The sequence below is a fragment of the Lates calcarifer genome, linkage group LG19 (assembly GCF_001640805.2).
Source record: "Lates calcarifer isolate ASB-BC8 linkage group LG19, TLL_Latcal_v3, whole genome shotgun sequence".
Classification (NCBI taxonomy): Eukaryota; Metazoa; Chordata; class Actinopteri; family Centropomidae; genus Lates; species Lates calcarifer.
This window is the reverse complement of record NC_066851.1, coordinates 13,457,806-13,474,643: the sequence shown is the minus strand read 5'-3', so window position 1 is coordinate 13,474,643 and position 16,838 is coordinate 13,457,806. Positions and strand designations below refer to the sequence as shown.

The 16,838-nt window shown below is 39.8% G+C and overlaps 2 protein-coding genes across 4 annotated transcripts; one reads left to right on the top strand and one right to left on the bottom strand.

Annotated features, from left to right (window-relative positions):
- Window positions 1-685: 685 nt before the first annotated feature.
- cga (glycoprotein hormones, alpha polypeptide) lies at window positions 686-2,716 on the bottom strand. Its single transcript, XM_018663485.2, has 4 exons — window positions 2,551-2,716; window positions 2,353-2,464; window positions 1,939-2,123; window positions 686-963 (listed from the first exon to the last, which is right to left on the bottom strand). The coding sequence occupies exons 1-4, from the start codon at window positions 2,575-2,577 to the stop codon at window positions 889-891; spliced, it is 399 nt and encodes a 132-aa protein (XP_018519001.1). The 5' UTR covers window positions 2,578-2,716; the 3' UTR covers window positions 686-888.
- Window positions 2,717-7,845: 5,129 nt separating this feature from the next.
- LOC108874910 (heterogeneous nuclear ribonucleoprotein Q) lies at window positions 7,846-16,496 on the top strand. Of its 3 annotated transcripts, none has more exons than XM_051078364.1 (12): window positions 7,846-8,010; window positions 9,837-9,996; window positions 10,968-11,086; window positions 11,357-11,464; window positions 11,661-11,774; window positions 12,033-12,209; window positions 12,487-12,622; window positions 13,152-13,357; window positions 13,474-13,623; window positions 13,737-13,858; window positions 13,968-14,293; window positions 14,963-16,496. In XM_051078364.1, the coding sequence occupies exons 2-12, from the start codon at window positions 9,849-9,851 to the stop codon at window positions 14,986-14,988; spliced, it is 1,632 nt and encodes a 543-aa protein (XP_050934321.1). In that variant the 5' UTR covers window positions 7,846-8,010; window positions 9,837-9,848; the 3' UTR covers window positions 14,989-16,496. The 3 variants fall into 3 exon arrangements, with proteins under 3 accessions (XP_050934321.1, XP_018518999.1, XP_018519000.1); XM_018663483.2 differs by having other exon boundaries at window positions 14,960-16,496; XM_018663484.2 differs by lacking the exon at window positions 9,837-9,996 and having other exon boundaries at window positions 7,869-8,010; window positions 14,960-16,496.
- Window positions 16,497-16,838: the final 342 nt, after the last annotated feature.

Below are 16,838 nucleotides of genomic sequence, written 5' to 3'. Positions count from 1 at the left end.
CTGAACACCACATCCTGAGCAGTCCAGGGTGAGCTGTGACCTCTAGGAAATGGGCATCATTGCAACAAACTATCTCAGCATCACAAAAGTATTCACCAGCCACAGATGTACACATAGCACAATATCCTTGTGTTCCTCCTGCCTCCCGGTCAGTCAGAGCACAGGGTCATCTCCAGCCCTGATTCACCGTGATTTGCTCATTGACACATCAGCAGGGCAGATGTTCACAAACAGGGATCAGTCAGCTAAAAAAAATCTTACCCTGACCTAAAAGGCAACATGTAGCTCAGCATGTTACCCTGTAGGTGACATAATCGTGTTATGATCATGTATCTGAAATTGTATGGTTATTGTATATGTACATAATGGCTTGTACATTTGATTTTAGTCTCAGAAGATGGCTTAATTAATTCCCACAAACGAACAGGTGGGTTTACCTTTCACTACATCTCTGCACATCACAAACACAAGCTAGAAATGGACATTTACCAAGAATTTCATTTCACAGAAATTTAAATTTCCAGAGCTGCTCTGGAGCCTAAAATTCAGTTTCATACTTGATGCTTGACATACTGTATATTTTGGCTCCAAGTTCTGAGTGAGAACCACTTTCAACACACACTCCCCCCACCACACGCACACACACTGCAATGCATGGATTTGAATGTAAAATGAAAATGCAACATCTGGGTGTATATTTTAATTGCTTTCAAATCTACAGTGAATCATACGCATCTATCAAGGCTAATTACACAACACAGATGCAGAATTTCTACAAAAATATTATCTGGCAACTCAACAACATACATTTTAAAACACAGAGGAGCAAAACACACAACTTGTTGCCAAGTGGAGCGCTGCGGTCACATGGTCTCCAGTTCCCATCGGTCATATCTTATGAAAATAGCAGGTGCTGCAGTGGCAGTCTGTATGGTTTCTCACCCTTATGCCGGCCACCTCTGTCTGAAAGAGGAACATTTCAGGAGGAGGAGGTAAATATTAACAGTCACATCAATCTACAGCAGCAAGTAAATGTATTCGCACGATCAGCTGCTCTTTTTTTTTTTTGTACCAGTGTGAGGGGTCAAAACATGTGCACTTGGTGCCCTTTATAACATCTTTAAACAGAGACCAGAACTGAAAGAACCTGCAAACTAAATTAAAACCAAACATCAGTGAGGAAGAAATAACCAGAACCTTAACTAGGTTAAAGTAACAATACTATAATACCAAACAGGATGTGCACATTGCACAAGTACAGATTCTGTGTTCAAAATTCTCAAGAAGAAGTATAACTGTTGTCAGCGAAATGTACTCCAAGTATCAAAAGAGATCTGGCCCCTGTGACTGATGTACGATCATATATTATTAATTAATCAATGGTCAGTGGAGAGGAAAAAAATTCTGCTACACTAGTCTGTTTTCATTCTTTTTGAATATGCTCTAATCTTTGTTTTTCCTGTGAAATATTGGAGAATATGACCTCCTAGGACCTCAAACAATCATTTAAATGAAACCATCTGAGTTTGGAAGGGAAGTGCCTCTCTTGTGGAGCTGCTAACAACACACATCTGCAATGTGACAAAGGGCCCCAGCTGGACACTGCTAAAGCATCACAAGCCAAAGAGATGGAAAGCCATACGATTAATCTTGAACAACACATTGAATTTTAGAGGCTTATCATGTAGTTTTTTAAAAATACAAAGTTAACATGAAAAGTAACTAACTACAGCTGTCAAATGAATGCAGTGGAATAAAAACATATACATATTGACAGGAAACACTGAAAGAGTGCACAGCCAGATTTAAATCAAGGATGTTGTAATTACATGGTATAGTACGCAGCTTTACCCCTTGGTGACGAGGACGTCCTCACTCAGACTCATTTTAGTCTACTGTAACCTAAAATGTAATAAAGCACGCCTGACATGTCTTTACCTCGTAGCTATGCTTTGCAACGCAGCACGTCGCCTCCGAGGTGATGTTCTTCGGGATCGTCATCGTCTTCATGGCCTTGAGAGGGGTCGGGTACGCTCTGGAGAAGCAGCAGCCCATGCACTGGTAGACCGGACGATCCCTGGAGAAAACGTTGTTCTTTCTCAGTGTGCATTCCTCACAGCCCACTGGGGAAAGATGATAGTGGTTCCACAGGCAGAATGAAAAGGTAAGAATGAATCACAGACAGTTTGTGACAACATTTGAGGTCTGATATTGAAATCAGTGTGCAATCTTTGACAGCAGAGATCATTGCAGGACAGACTGTGCAGATCTGTGGTTTTTACATTTACATCAGGCGCCTTAAGCATAGTTTATATTTGTCTGAAAGAGGCAATTATTATAAATGAATCTTACCGTTTGATAAGTCGACGTTGGGGTAAGAATCAGCTATGTAAAGAAAAAAAGACAACAGAAGAAGAGACAGTCCAGCTGATCTCACTGAGCCCTTTGTGGTTGCAGCAGTTACCTATACAGGCAAAAGAAGACAGTCAGTTGAAAAGTTTTATCAGTGAGTAAGTTAGTAAGTTAAGACAGAGGATATTAGAGTGTCACCATGTTGACAGAGAGATTCCCCTTCATTGTGCCTCTGTGCTGGACTCCTGTATATTGAGGACTTCTGCTTCAGTCCATCTCTTTATATAGAGTTTTTGGTAATTTCCTGGATTATCTGAAACCTACCAACCTTATCAATGATCTCACTGACTCACTGGCCACTCTGTTACCTTCTTTGTAATCCCCCACCCCACCACTTCAGCACAAAATAATAAGAACAACTGGTGGAAAGTCAAAACATACCTCTGTCATCTCTCCCTCCTGATTATGGATGATACATGTAATCCCTGGATTTTTGTTACCTGGTAACTGAGGGTTGTTATTGTTTGCCATGTCACAGCGAAGCGAGGGTCATTAGTTCAGGATTTTCTTGGTCATTCTGGTTAACCGCAATTGGAGCATTTGCACAGGCAGTGTGAGAGCATTATAATTACGTTTTGAATGAATTATGAAAAGCATAAAAATTTAAAAGACTGAAGCAGAAATATCACTTTTTAAAGCTGTATCATCATTCTAGGAGTCTCAGTCATAAACAGTTTGTGGATCCATTCGTCAGTCTTCCAAAGAATAGCATGTTATATAATATATATAATACAGAATAAGACTTAAAACTTAAAACTTAATAGTTTCAGTTATTCTTGAGCAAAAAAGTGTAAAAAAAAAACAAAAGACAAATATTCTTTGATTCCTTTTTCTCAAATATAAAGATTTACTGTTTTTCTTTGTCATACATCATTGTAAATGGAATATATCTGGAATTTGAACTAAAAGAAGACATTTGAAGAGGTCACCTGTGATCTGTGGATGGTGTGATGGGATTTTTTCCCTAGTTTGTGATATTTCATAGACTAGGCGACTAATCAGTAAAGAATAATCTACCAATTAAATGATAATGGTTGTAATCATCATGTGCAGCCTTCCAATCTAATGTTGGATAATAAACATACCTGTATATTAATGTAATTTCTGTTGCCAGCATCAGATCAGCTATTTTAAATTCCACAGTATACAACAGATAAAACTTTTCTTTATAGAATAATAACAATAATAAACTTAAATGAAAGTATTTTTGGGAGGTGTAGTCTTCTTATCCTTAATTTTACAGTATCAGTCAAGGCAGAACTCATTAGTTCAGTGCAGTGGCACCTTGAAATCTGGAAGATGGAAGAAGTAATTAATAAATGGAAGGATATTTAATAGCTGTGAAGGAGTATCCATCTGTCTGCCTCCTACATCTGAAATGTCAAGGATGAATATGAATTCACTTTGTATTTCCTCTGTGTGTTTACTTAAGTACCTAAGTCCTGCGTCCTCGGTTGTGCTGGTGATAAATCCTTGGCCTTAAGAGTTGTAATTCAATAAGTGCGGAGGACGAGATGATAAATGGCAAAGATGTTAAGAGGCTGTTTTCTGTTTGGCTCAGGTCATAGTATTTTTTTTTACCACTTTGCCCAAAATCCTCACATTATTTTAAACCTTACAGGGTGTTTGATATGAATGAAATTACATGTGGAATACAGCCGAAACAAGCAGCACACAGTGCCTGTCAATCAAATGCAATGGTCACACCAGCAACATTATTTGGGCCCATAAACATTCTCATTTTTAAGCATAAAAACATTATCCGATCTGATCTGCTTTGAAAATCTTAGCATACTTATTTGTCTGGGTTTCTTGAGTATTATCAGACTTGGCTATTTGCAGTTAAAACAACAGCTTGAAGTAATCACAAAGTGGACTGATGAGTGAAATGGTGTCTGAGCCGGATGAGTATGTTTAAGATACTGCAGATGTTATAAAATGTTTAACATAACTGATAAGGCAGAGGAGGGGGGTTTACATTGAAGTAACAGCAGTTCATTAAAAAAAAAAAAAAACAGTCAGGCAGCTGAGAGTGAAGGCACCAGGGATTAGTTCAAGGACATGTGCAGTTTTCCTCTCTCTCAGTGACCTGCTTCACAGCTTCTGGAGCATTTTATTAAACAAAGCATGTTGCTGTGTTTCTCAAGTTCCACAGGTACACTAGCGAGGCCAGGTGTTCAGACTCTTGATTAGTGGAGGCAGACTTGCGACGTATTCTCTCGATGCTGCATGTTTTCCTGGGCTCTCTTCCTGTATTGATCTTTAAGGATGAGGATAAGCACCACAGGGATGTAAAACCCCAGGTGTAGAGCAAATGTTGCGGTGGTCATGCTTGACGAAACACAAGTCCGACGTATTCTCAGAGGCTGTGGTGTCAACACAGAAGATAGAGCAGGGAAGACATGGTGAGGTTAGTAGGTCACGTCTAAACTCAGCCAGGCTCCACACACTTCAAAGCCAAGGTGCGCTGTGTGCTATCACTAGAAGGTCATCAACAAGTCACTGACACCTGAGAGCAAATGAAGCAGTTAGCCGTGATCTGTAATCGTGAAGCTAATGGCTGCGATGTTAAGTGGTGCAGTAAAGAGAATTATGATTGAAAATGAGCATGAAACCCATCAAGACCAGACATATTTAAGATGATGGCTCATTCCCAGCTCAATACAGCAAAACTGAGGGATGGCAGAGGATTATCATTAAATGAAAGAATTTCAACATGGAAGTCACATCACAAGACTGGTTTTTCTTATTGCTGAAGATTTCTGAATATAACTACACAGTCCTTCATCACTTTTGAACTAGTGTGGTATCAGTCATCTGTATTGAAGGACGCCAAGTCCAATATAGCATAACCAACCACAATAAAAGGACCACAGTTGATCATGGTCAAACATCACTCTCACACATTTGGTCATCCTGCAATAACATTTGAATAACTGTTAAATTAACACAATGTTCAGCCTTTTTCAACACTTGGAATTAAGCGTGGTTATGTTCTTAAATTTGACTGCCCATCTCATTTGCTGCATCCATTATTCTAAAATATGTCATTTTTTCCTTGAAAGCAAGGATTCATTTGATGGGATATGTATTGTAACAAATTAACTAAGTCATTTCAGAGCATATATACACATATCTTGTTCACCTCGTGTATCTTAGACATCAGCACGTCAACGGTGCGTCTCAGTAGAGAAAGTTCTGCTTAAGTGCTCAGGAGCCATTTGATTGGTAAGAACACACAGAGACACTCTCTCCACATGGTGCCATAACAGATTGGTAATATAGGAATAATCATAGCCTTTAAGAGTCTGTGCTGGGGCTATAAAACAGTGGCTCCACTGGTCATCAGAGGCTCTTATACTGTGGTAGTAACTGTATAACACCAGAAATAAAGCAGTCATTGTCAGAGACAAACAAACATAAAGCATTAATGTTTTCATAAGCATGCATTAACATGGTCGAATTACAGAAATTTATCAACAACAAAAACTAAAAACCTACCACTATATCAGTTAAAGGGGAAATTTGGGACCAATAAAGACATTGTTCTCCTCTAAAACTAAATAATTTCTTTGTTACAAGTTGACACCTAAATACTTATCATATCCTGGAGCCCTTTTTAAGTGAGGGTAAAAGTGATAATTTTTCCTTGAAATAAAGTTTTTGGCATACGCCTCTTGTAACAATGAACAGGGCTATTGTTATTCCATTTTTTGCCTATCTTAACTACTCAATTTTCAATCACAACCAACTATAAATCTCCAGTTATTTATATCTAAGGAACTGTACCTCCATGAATATAATGCTGACCTCAGAAACTGGATCTTCATTCGACCTTTTTTGGAGGAAAATATGGTTTCTTTTACAGCTCCAGCACAGATTCTGCAGACAGAGTTTCGGCTAATATCCAAAAAAACTACAAAAGACCTCTTTTACAGTCTTGGCACCTGCTGTCTATTGGTTTTAGAGCTGAATGCAAAAGTATTTTCTTTTTCAAACATATTTCTTGCAGAAGAATATCTGCCTGTTTAACACTCTCAGAGGAGTCCTTAGAGCCATGACTAGTAAACTTCTTGTTGTCCCATAAATTCTGAATAGCCTACAATGAATTCCACCTGTAGAGCTAACATTTGAAAGTGCTTGTTTTATTCTCTTTATATTTATTTGTCTTGATAATATTTTACCTGTTATATCTTTTAAATGTTTTTTTATATCACTGTGTTTGTTAAGTAAGTTGTATGTCTTGCTGAAACACACACCTTGGATTCTGTTTATGAAATGTATTTATTGATAAAGAAAATGTGCCAAAACCCAGAGGCTCTGTTCCTCAACACCTGCATAAGTTATTCCTCAAACTCTTCCAGCCGTCATCATCCAGCCGTTCCTGCTCCTATACCTGTGGGGGTTGTTGGAGTCAGTTACCTGTTAAAGTTTTATTATTTCAACCATAAGCCAAACATTAAGCCCATGAATCACTCTAGCTGTGATGAAGATAGCAGATAATCGAAATTTTGATGTAAAAAAAAAAAAAAAAAACATAAGTTGGATTTTGCCAGTTTTCTGACTTGACAAACCATCATAAGACATATTTGTAATATTATTCTAATTCAGATTTTCTGCAACAAACACAAGCATTAAAAGACAACTGATCTAGTTAACTGAACTGTTCTTTCTTATCATAATGTTGTAGAGAATCTTTTACAAAATCAGTAGAAACTGTTATGTATCTTTGCACAAATAAAGAATTCTACAGTTGTGCAAAGTTGTGCAAACCTTATGTTGTATTTGTTGAAACAATCAAATTATCATATTCTCTACAAACATACATACTCGTGACATATTCTTTTGTTCATGTGGTGTGTGTGTTTGTGTGTGTGTGTGAAATCCGCGAGAAGGGTGACACTTTGTGGTGGAAAGTGGGACTTACCTCACTAGCAGTAGATAAGCTCTCTGTCTCATACTGTCTACTTTTAACATGTATATAATAGTGCTGATCTCATAAGGTCCAGCATTTGCAGTTCTAAATTTAAACATGTGGACTAGCATTTGATGACATTTTATGCAAGTATACTGACCATCATAAAAATCTAATAGAATTATTTTATTAGTATTTATTAATGGTTGTATTTAAATAAAAGTGAATTTTCATTAATACTTGATCTAAGTGTGTTATGTATTTATTTATTTTTTTGTTTTATGTCCTTATAATTTACTTTGTATGTCAGCTCAGCCCTGGATGTAGTTTGATTGGTTTCTGTAATCAAGCTTTTAGCTGCTCTTTTCGCCAACACTTACCCGTACACACAAACAGTGCAGTTGCGGTGAAACTACTCATCGTCAGTAATGGTGATGGATGCTGTGGATGACCTGCTGCTCTACTGTAAAAATGCATACAAGGCAAGCCCGTGCAGGGCTGTCCAAGAAACCCCATCGACGAGACAAAACTCGAGGCGTGAACGTGGCAGCCATTTTACATCATCAAGAGTGAATGACTGAAGCCGGACCAGTGCCGGGAGTTTTACACTTTTTCTGTCTTTTAAATATCACATTTATCTTCCTAAATAATCAACACCATACGCGTTGGTGAGCCAGCGGCAGGTAGGGCGAATGCTACTATTTGGTCACGTGATTGTTGCTTAATTGATTGCTAAAAAGTCTGAATCGTGCGGTGCTGTTTCAAACAATGTGGAAACTGGTGGTGGTTGGGAACGACTTCTCCAGACCGGCTTTTTGAAAATGGACTCTTCCTATGTGGCGGCACGTTGACAAACCACGCATCTTGTGGGCTAAACCTCTCGCTCTCAAGGCCTCGATGAATCGAATTAAATTTTAAAGCCGTGCTTTGTCAAATAGTGAAGTCCGCACCGACAGATGACGATATAACAATGGCCTCACTGAAATTCCGTTCGAATTAGCATGCTAGCTCAAGCTAGCCTATTTTGACAGATCGTGGAATTGACATGCTCATTGTCATTGTATGCTAACAGCGGCTAACTGGCAAAAGGCAGTTATCTTAGCAATAATTGGCGATCCTGTGTTACTGCTGTACTAGCTTACATTCTTCTTTACCACAATAATAGTAAACACAGATGCATTCACAGAAAATGCACACTAGGGCGTCATGTTATTGTCCCGATGAAGGTCCCTAGTTAGCTTGGTTGTTATAACATTAGCAGTGCAAACTAGCCCGCTTGCTAGCTAGCCTCAACGTGTGCGAGTCAGTCCCTCCCCGCTAAATCTAACGTTGTCATAAACGTCGGATAAAATAATTAATTCCAAGAAATATGCTTACGTTATAGATCTAAAATTCAAGGGTGCCTTGTACGAGGGCTTTGTGGTTACTTTTAACGTTGCAGAAATGTTTTTAACTATAGAGAAAACACGTGCTTACCAATATAATGTGATTGATTAGCAGGCACTGCACGGTATCGGTCGCATGATTTCTTTAAGCTAATATTAGCCTAGGGTAACGTTAGCTTAGTTAACGTTAGGCCAAAACAGAAGAAGTTTGCCGTCCACGTTTTGCTGAGTCCAGCGTTGCCGGATGCGGTAATATGACCAGAGAGCAGTTACATTGCTACTATGTACGAGTTATTGCTTAAGTATCTTATCAATACAAACAAAGGGAAAGTAACAGTTGGGTTGGTCATTAATGGGATTGTTGGAGTATTTACCTTAGTGTCACAATCTATGTGGCCAAAGTGTCAATAAACAAAATGCTAAAGGGTACATACTTACTCACTGGTCAGCCACCGGAAACCGGGGCTCGCTCTCAGATGGAGCACGTGTATCAGCTATCTAGCCTGTGCTGAAGTCAGCAGTGAGAAGGTAAGCTAACATGTAATTTAGAGACCAAAGCAAACAAGGCTTCTGCACCAGCAGTGATCAAGAGGGCTGAGATACAGGCGTTAGCAAGTGAACTTGGCTCCATTTGCATTAACTTCTGAGCCCAGCACAAACCAGAATGGAAAATACAGCCACATGGACACAAACCTGGTAGTTTAACTGTTTTTACAAGATGTCATTTAATTGATTTCTGTGGGGGATTTGGTATGTGCATTGTCTGTCTTGCGCGCAATGTTCAAACATCTGTGTCAACTGCCTATATACAGGTTTCTGGGCTTCTACCGCATGCAAGCTGAGAGCTGCAAGTGTTGAGTCAGGATAGTGAAAAGTCTCTAGACTGTAAATGAACACATAACCTCGATAACTTGTTTTGCACAATACAATGTTCCCAATTTTTTTGATAATTTGTGTTTATTAAAGTGACAGCCACAGTGTATCCAAGATCATAAATGGTCAAGTCATTTATTTCACATTTTTTGAATGATTTGCCTGATATGTCTGAGACTTTGCACTCTCCTGAACACATCCCAAGTCTTGCCCTTGACCCAGGATTAATTTGGCTCATTGCATTTACACAGATTTCTGGAGACATGGCCACAGAACATATTAATGGAAATGGTCCAGAAGAACCAATGGACACCTCTGCTGCAGTTACCCATTCTGAGCACTTCCAGACTTTATTAGAAGCTGGTTTACCACAGAAAGTTGCTGAAAAACTAGATGAAATTTACATAGCAGGTAAGGCACAATGAATATACTTGCATATACAAATATGCAAATTTTTATGTTTATCAATTTCTTGCATGTACTGTCATTTTATCACCTTTTTGAATGGGGGAATTGGGATCCTGAAGCAACTTTTTGTGGTTTCCTACCAAAATGGGTACTGCAGTGCTACAAAATATAAAATTACACATTACCCGTGTGAAAATGTGTACATGATTGCAGCATTTGCATTCCCAACATGGTTGCATGATCACTGGTGTCAGGGTGAATGAATGGTCCTGTCCTGGGAGTGTTTTGATGAGCCTGTCCTGTCTTTCCATTAATTTCTAAGAAATTTCCTCACATCCCATAAATTTATTGCAGAGAGATGAGTAGGTGTAAGTATGATGTTAATTACAGCTTAAATATCTGTTGCTTTGGTCAGATCTTTACAAGTTTATAGAGGGGTTAGCTGCAGTGACAAAATTATGGGGGTCATTTTAGGACTTGTTTGGTCGGTCAGATCTAGAAAAGTACTGGTCTGGCCTTTTCAGCCAGATGGGACTAAGGCAGAAACAATGGCAGCAGCTGTCTGGTGTGTGGCTGCCTGGGACAGGTGACGGCCCCTCCATAGAGGAGAATGCAGACCGGCTCATTAGAAACTCCCAGCCACTGTATAGAGGGGCACTGGCATATCGAGTTTCACTGTCACATCTGTTGTGATTAGTTCTGCAAAAACGTGCTGGTTGGAGAGTAAAGTGCAGCCTGACCACTGAATACAGTGCCATTAGATTAAGCTGGTCCCACCCCTCTCCTTATTGTAGTTATCATTATTTATCCATTACACAGTTGAAAAGATGACTCACGTGTAGACCATTTTCTTTTATCCTTTCAGTTGTACTGTGATTTCTGTCCTTGAATGACAAAGTAGATATGAAAACTTTGTCAGTCTTTCCTGTTAGTAGCTCATAATTTCTCTCTCTGTGTTGTCTCCCTTCTTCCAGGTTTGGTGTCACACAGTGACTTAGATGATCGAGCGATTGAGGCGCTGAAAGAATTCAACGAGGAAGGTGCTCTGCAAGTCCTTTTGCAATTCAAGGACAGCGACCTCTCACATGTTCAGGTATTCATGTCGAACTGTTGGTGTATTGTTCAGTTCACTTCTGATGTTTTGATACACAGTGGATGATTGTGCTCTGTGCAGTGTGATCTACAACAGCATTATGTAGTTGAACTGTGATTGCACAATAGCTTTTAGTTGTCTTGATCGTATCTGTAGGATGGACTCTCTGTCTTGCGTAACAGCTTATTATTTTTGTGTTGAACAGATAATCAGAAGTTGCGCTAATAATGTTGACATTTTTAGTTAATATATTTTTTTTCCCTATTTCAGAACAAAAGTGCCTTTCTTTGTGGCGTGATGAAGACGTACAGACAGAGAGAGAAACAAGGGACCAAAGTGTCAGACACCAATAAAGGACCAGATGAAGCCAAAATCAAAGTGAGAACCGATAATACATTTAAAGATTACATTAAAACTGATTTCATGCTCGGAACGTGTGAGCACTGATGGAGTGTCTTTGAATGCAAAAATACATGTCATCTCTATGAGTAAGATGTGGTTTGAAAATAAGGCACACTCATGACTGTTGACTAAACGGTATCCTTTAAAATTTATTATGTTTTCTGACGTTCAGGCTTTGCTGGAGAGGACTGGCTACACACTTGATGTGACAACAGGCCAGAGGAAGTATGGAGGTCCCCCACCAGAGTCCGCCCACTCGGGGGCACAGCCCACCATTGGTACAGAGGTACAAAACTGATGCACATTTTTTTTTTTAACAATGTCAAAATTGGTTGTTGTTAATCCTTTACAAATGATGGTGTCCAAATGATGAAAAATTTTAATATCTTCTGTAGTAACCCTTGGTTACACTGATAGTTTACCGCTAAGAGCTGAATGGATACCTTACCTTTTACCCAAGTGCCATCCACTTTTTGTCTTCCCCTTACATTTCAGATTAAAGAGTTTCTCTCATGCACCATAATCTTTCCTCTCAACCTGGCAGATATTTGTAGGCAAAATCCCCAGAGACCTTTTTGAGGATGAGCTGGTTCCGCTGTTTGAGAAAGCTGGCCCCATCTGGGACTTGCGCCTGATGATGGATCCTCTCAGTGGCCTGAACAGAGGCTACGCCTTTGTCACTTTCTGCACTAAAGAAGCTGCACAGCAGGCTGTCAAATTGGTACGTTTGCTGTACTGCAATTATGAGCACAAAGAGAGAAAATCTGATGGAGTCATAACACAAGACAATCGAATCTAGTCAAGAGAACAAAGTCAGCTTTTGTAGTAAAGAATGTGCTAATGACATTTTAAATGTACCGAAGTATGAGAAATATGTCTTAATAGTGGATAAGGATGTGAAATGGAAACCACATCAAGTTGGCACAGGCTCCATTCTGTAGACTCTCCTGCCTTTTTTTTTCAGTCCCTTATTTAAACCATTCTCCATCCTTCCGCAGTGCAACAACAATGAAATTCGACCGGGTAAACATATCGGTGTGTGCATCTCTGTGGCCAATAATAGACTGTTTGTTGGCTCCATCCCCAAGAGTAAAACAAAAGAGCAGATTGTTGAAGAATTTGCAAAAGTTACAGGTGAGTCAGTGCCATGCTCTTGACTTTTCTGATTTGCTCAACAAGAGCTTCATACCTGCAATTTAGAGAAGATTCATTCTGCAGTTACTGTTTGTAATGCAGAGGGTGAAGCTTAGACGGTAAAAGATTTCCTGTGTGTCCAAATGATGACCTCGTTACTGTGCTGGAGTGACTCATGTTACTATGATGGTTTACCGCTAAGATCTGACTGGACACTAAATGAAGCAAATCTAGTTTTTTTGGTCTCATGGTTAGGTATCTCAGAGTGACAGGAAAAAGGATGACTTCCTTTTTACACAATCTCAGTGTCTCTGTACATCTACAAAAATGTAACCATTTTGACAGTTTAAAATTAAATTACATTAGTAGTTTTTCTTATCTGACTGAATTTGAGAATGTTTCTAAAGGCACATTTGATGTCACTAGATTGCTGGTAGGTCATTCATGTAACAAAGATTTTTCTGTTGACTAAAGCCACTTAACCACCTGCTGTTTTTTCTCCACCCCTCTCCTGTTTCTGTCTCTCCAGAGGGTCTAAATGATGTCATATTGTACCACCAGCCAGACGACAAGAAGAAAAATAGAGGCTTTTGCTTCCTGGAGTATGAAGACCACAAGACGGCTGCTCAGGCCCGTCGCCGGCTGATGAGCGGCAAGGTCAAGGTGTGGGGAAATGTGGTCACCGTGGAATGGGCTGATCCCATCGAGGACCCAGACCCAGAGGTCATGGCCAAGGTAAGGCACAGGGCAGAGGACACCAGTGGTGTGCTGTTAATTGTATAAGTGGCCAAAATATGTCTCCTACAGTTGTGTTTGTACCTGAAACCTGAACCTTGTTTTTCTTTTCCTAGGTCAAGGTGCTGTTTGTGAGGAACTTAGCGAGCACTGTTACAGAGGAGATACTTGAAAAGGCCTTTAGTCAGTTTGGCAAGTTGGAGCGGGTGAAGAAATTGAAAGACTACGCCTTTATCCACTTTGAGGAAAGAGATGGTGCTGTGAAGGTATGGGAGAGAAAATAATATTGTCTCTAGAAGGACACAAAAGACCCATATCCTTATTTAGACTCATTGTCTTTGCAGTGAAATTCATCATGCAGTCTTGTTCCATTTCACAGGCGTTGGCTGATCTCAATGGCAAAGACCTGGAAGGAGAGCACATCGAAATCGTCTTTGCCAAGCCCCCTGACCAGAAGAGGAAGGAACGCAAAGCCCAGAGACAAGCCGCTAAAACACAAATGTAAGAGGGAACAAGCTCAAAACCTACAACCTTTTAGCTCCGCAGTTGGCAAATTTAAATGTTGATTAAAAGCAGGAAGCTGTATTGATGTTGGGACTGTCTCTCTCAGGTATGACGAATACTATTACTACGGGCCTCCCCACATGCCGCCACCGACAAGAGGCCGTGGCCGAGGCGGGCGAGGAGGTTATTCTTACCCTCCCGATTATTACGCCTATGAAGACTATTACGATTACTATGGATACGATTACCACAACTACCGGGGTGGCTACGATGACCCGTACTACGGCTATGAGGACTTCCAGGGGTCCGGGAGAGGACGAGGAGCGAGGGGAGGAGTCCGTGGCGGTGCCAGTCAGACCAGAGGCCGTGGTGCAGTCACACCGAGGGGCCGGCTGGGCTTCTCGCAGCGAGGAGGCCCTGGAACAAGCAGAGGTAAAAGAAATTTTTCACAATGTGATACTGATAGTATCAAAGTGGATAAAATCAAATAAGTCACACAGTGGTGACTAATAAAGATTGACTCTGCTGCTCCACATAATTACTGTTCATTAGTGAGAGAGCTTGCTACATGGGCTTTATTTTATTTTTATTTTATTTTGAAAAATGACTACTGAGCCCAGTCTTGGTGTCTGTATATTTCCGTTACCATAGGTCAGATAACAGAGCACAAAGTTCACAGGAATGACATTTGGCAGGGCTGCAGTACATTTGGAAATATAAGCAGCTCTAGTTGGGGAAATGTAGAGGATGACCTCATGTGAACCAGGTATTGATTGTTTTGAAATTATGTTACTAATGATCAAAAGGCTGCACAAAAAGGCACGCACAACTTAAGACTTACACCTGCTTATTGGCCTCATAACTAATCCCTGACAGGTGTCATCTTTCAGAGCAGCCAGTCAGCTTGCCAGCAAACAAAGGTCATTCACAACATACTATATTTTTAAGAAGGCCAGCTGAGTCCCACCCTAGTGGCAGAACACTGGCTTCAGTCTACATTTCATGGAATTTCATTTATCTGTGAGTGCGCTGGCTGATGTGCAATGCATGCAGCGTGGGTTTCTCATAGTAATTTTATCTTTCCTCTCATTGGTTCAGCAGGGAAACGGGGCCGAGGGCGGTCCTGACCTGTCACAGTGGATACTGACTTGATGTGTGGGGTTACACCGTAAGCTGCAATGGATGTTGAAACAAAAAAGAGCACGACAAAAAGGTCCAATGATATTCCAGCCTTACAGAAGAAGCATCTCCCGCCCCCTTCCCCTCCCTCCCATGTTTTTATTTTCATTTTTTTCTGAAACTGCCACCGTAAAAAAGATGACCGGAGGATTCTGAATACTCGCCACAACCTCTTTACCCCCGAGTCCCTGTACCCAGCCCTGATACACAGGGCTCTATGTATTGCCCTTACAATCTACCCCTTCCCCTGTCCCTGAACATGCCATTTTTTAAATAATTATTGAATAATTTGCACTTTTTAAGTTCTTAGTTTGAAGTGGCTCAAAGGAGCTTGATGCTATTGTATATTTTTGTGCTAATCGCAATTTTTATTGTCGGAATATCCATGTTAATCTAATCGTTTAATCTGGATGTTTGAAAGAGAACATTTGCAGGTTTTTAAGGTGTACCCACCTGGCATGGATAAGTCAGGCATTCCAGGAAAGTGGTTCTTTTCAGAACTTGTCTTTAAAGGGTTGGTTGACTACCTCAGTACAGAGGACTAAACTACCCGGCCTGTACTGTAAATAGGGAAACTATATTGATGAAAGCAGGGCTTGTTTTCATACAAAATATGCACAAGAGCTGCAGCGCAAAAACGATGTACTTAATGTAATATAGTCATTTTAGCTGCAGCTCTGACACTGCAAACAGTCAAACTGGGCATGCAAAACAATCTCATATGATGAGTCTGAACAAGCCCTGCTTTTATCCTATTTTGAACTGAATTAGCCGCCTTGCTTCTTCAGAATATGTAGTTACTGGTTGTATAGTTTTTCGGATAAAATGTTACTTTTGTAAAGGCTTCAACATCACAGGCATCCAACTGCCTTTGATTAAAAAAATAAAAAAACAAAAATAAGGCCCTGCAGTGTCCCTTTTGTGCCACTGTATTATTCCAGTGGGTTTGTTTTTATATTGATAACAACACATTTTCAAGACACGTCAGAATAATGTTCAGACAACCTAATCCAATCCTCCGTAATGTAAGATCATGTTAATCTCAAATGATCCCTTCCCAGCTCCCAAGACAGCAGCTATGTAGAAGATCTTTCGAGTTAATCTTGATGGATGACTGAATTGCCATATTGCCCAGCCACTGAGCATGTGTGCCTAACGTTAGCTGCTATGATTTGGTGAGGGATCATAGTCACGTAGTGGTAGAAGGGATACTGCAGTGAATGATTTCTATTTCCAGGTATGGCAAAAAGGAAACTGTGCTCTTCAATCCCAGTTTTCTATACAGTTAACTCCCTCAATAAAATCATAACAACCACCTTTTGAAAAAAAGATGTTAGCAGTTTTAAACTATTGTTGGTGGCCAACAACGTTTTTTGCATTCCTGCAAATAAATTGTTTTATACTGTAAAATGGAGGTGAGTGTAACTTATTTTTGTAATAAAGTTTTTGATTTCTATCTGTGTCTTAGTCTTTGGATAAAAATCCTCATGAGGTGTAAATGCTCTGATGTGAATTGGCTGGTGTTTGGTTCAGTCTGGTAACAGGTCTGACCTATTTTATTTGCTTTCAGTGGTTTCAGTTTAATGTTTAAAAATTGTTTCCTATTCAGTGCCAGTAACACCAGAGCAAAGATGAAGTGGGTAGAAGATTTTTTGAACATTGCTTATAATATAACTGATTTTTAGAACAATATTTAGCTATGGTGATTCTATATCATTTACAGATCATTATGTACTTTCTTAATTCATAAATGTTATAGACTCAAGTTCAAGAGTTCAAGCAGGAACAGTGGATCTAA

Coding starts and splice junctions, on each gene's coding strand:
- cga (XM_018663485.2), bottom strand. CDS start 2,577: ATGAAGGGGAATCTCTCTGTCAACATG. Junction 2,465..2,550: donor GGAATCTCTCTGTCAACATG/GTGACACTCTAA, acceptor TTGCCTGTATAG/GTAACTGCTGCAACCACAAA. Junction 2,124..2,352: donor CAACGTCGACTTATCAAACG/GTAAGATTCATT, acceptor ATCTTTCCCCAG/TGGGCTGTGAGGAATGCACA.
- LOC108874910 (XM_018663483.2), top strand. CDS start 9,849: ATGGCCACAGAACATATTAATGGAAATGGTCCAGAAGAACCAATGGAC. Junction 11,087..11,356: donor GCGACCTCTCACATGTTCAG/GTATTCATGTCG, acceptor TCCCTATTTCAG/AACAAAAGTGCCTTTCTTTG. Junction 12,623..13,151: donor AGAATTTGCAAAAGTTACAG/GTGAGTCAGTGC, acceptor CTGTCTCTCCAG/AGGGTCTAAATGATGTCATA.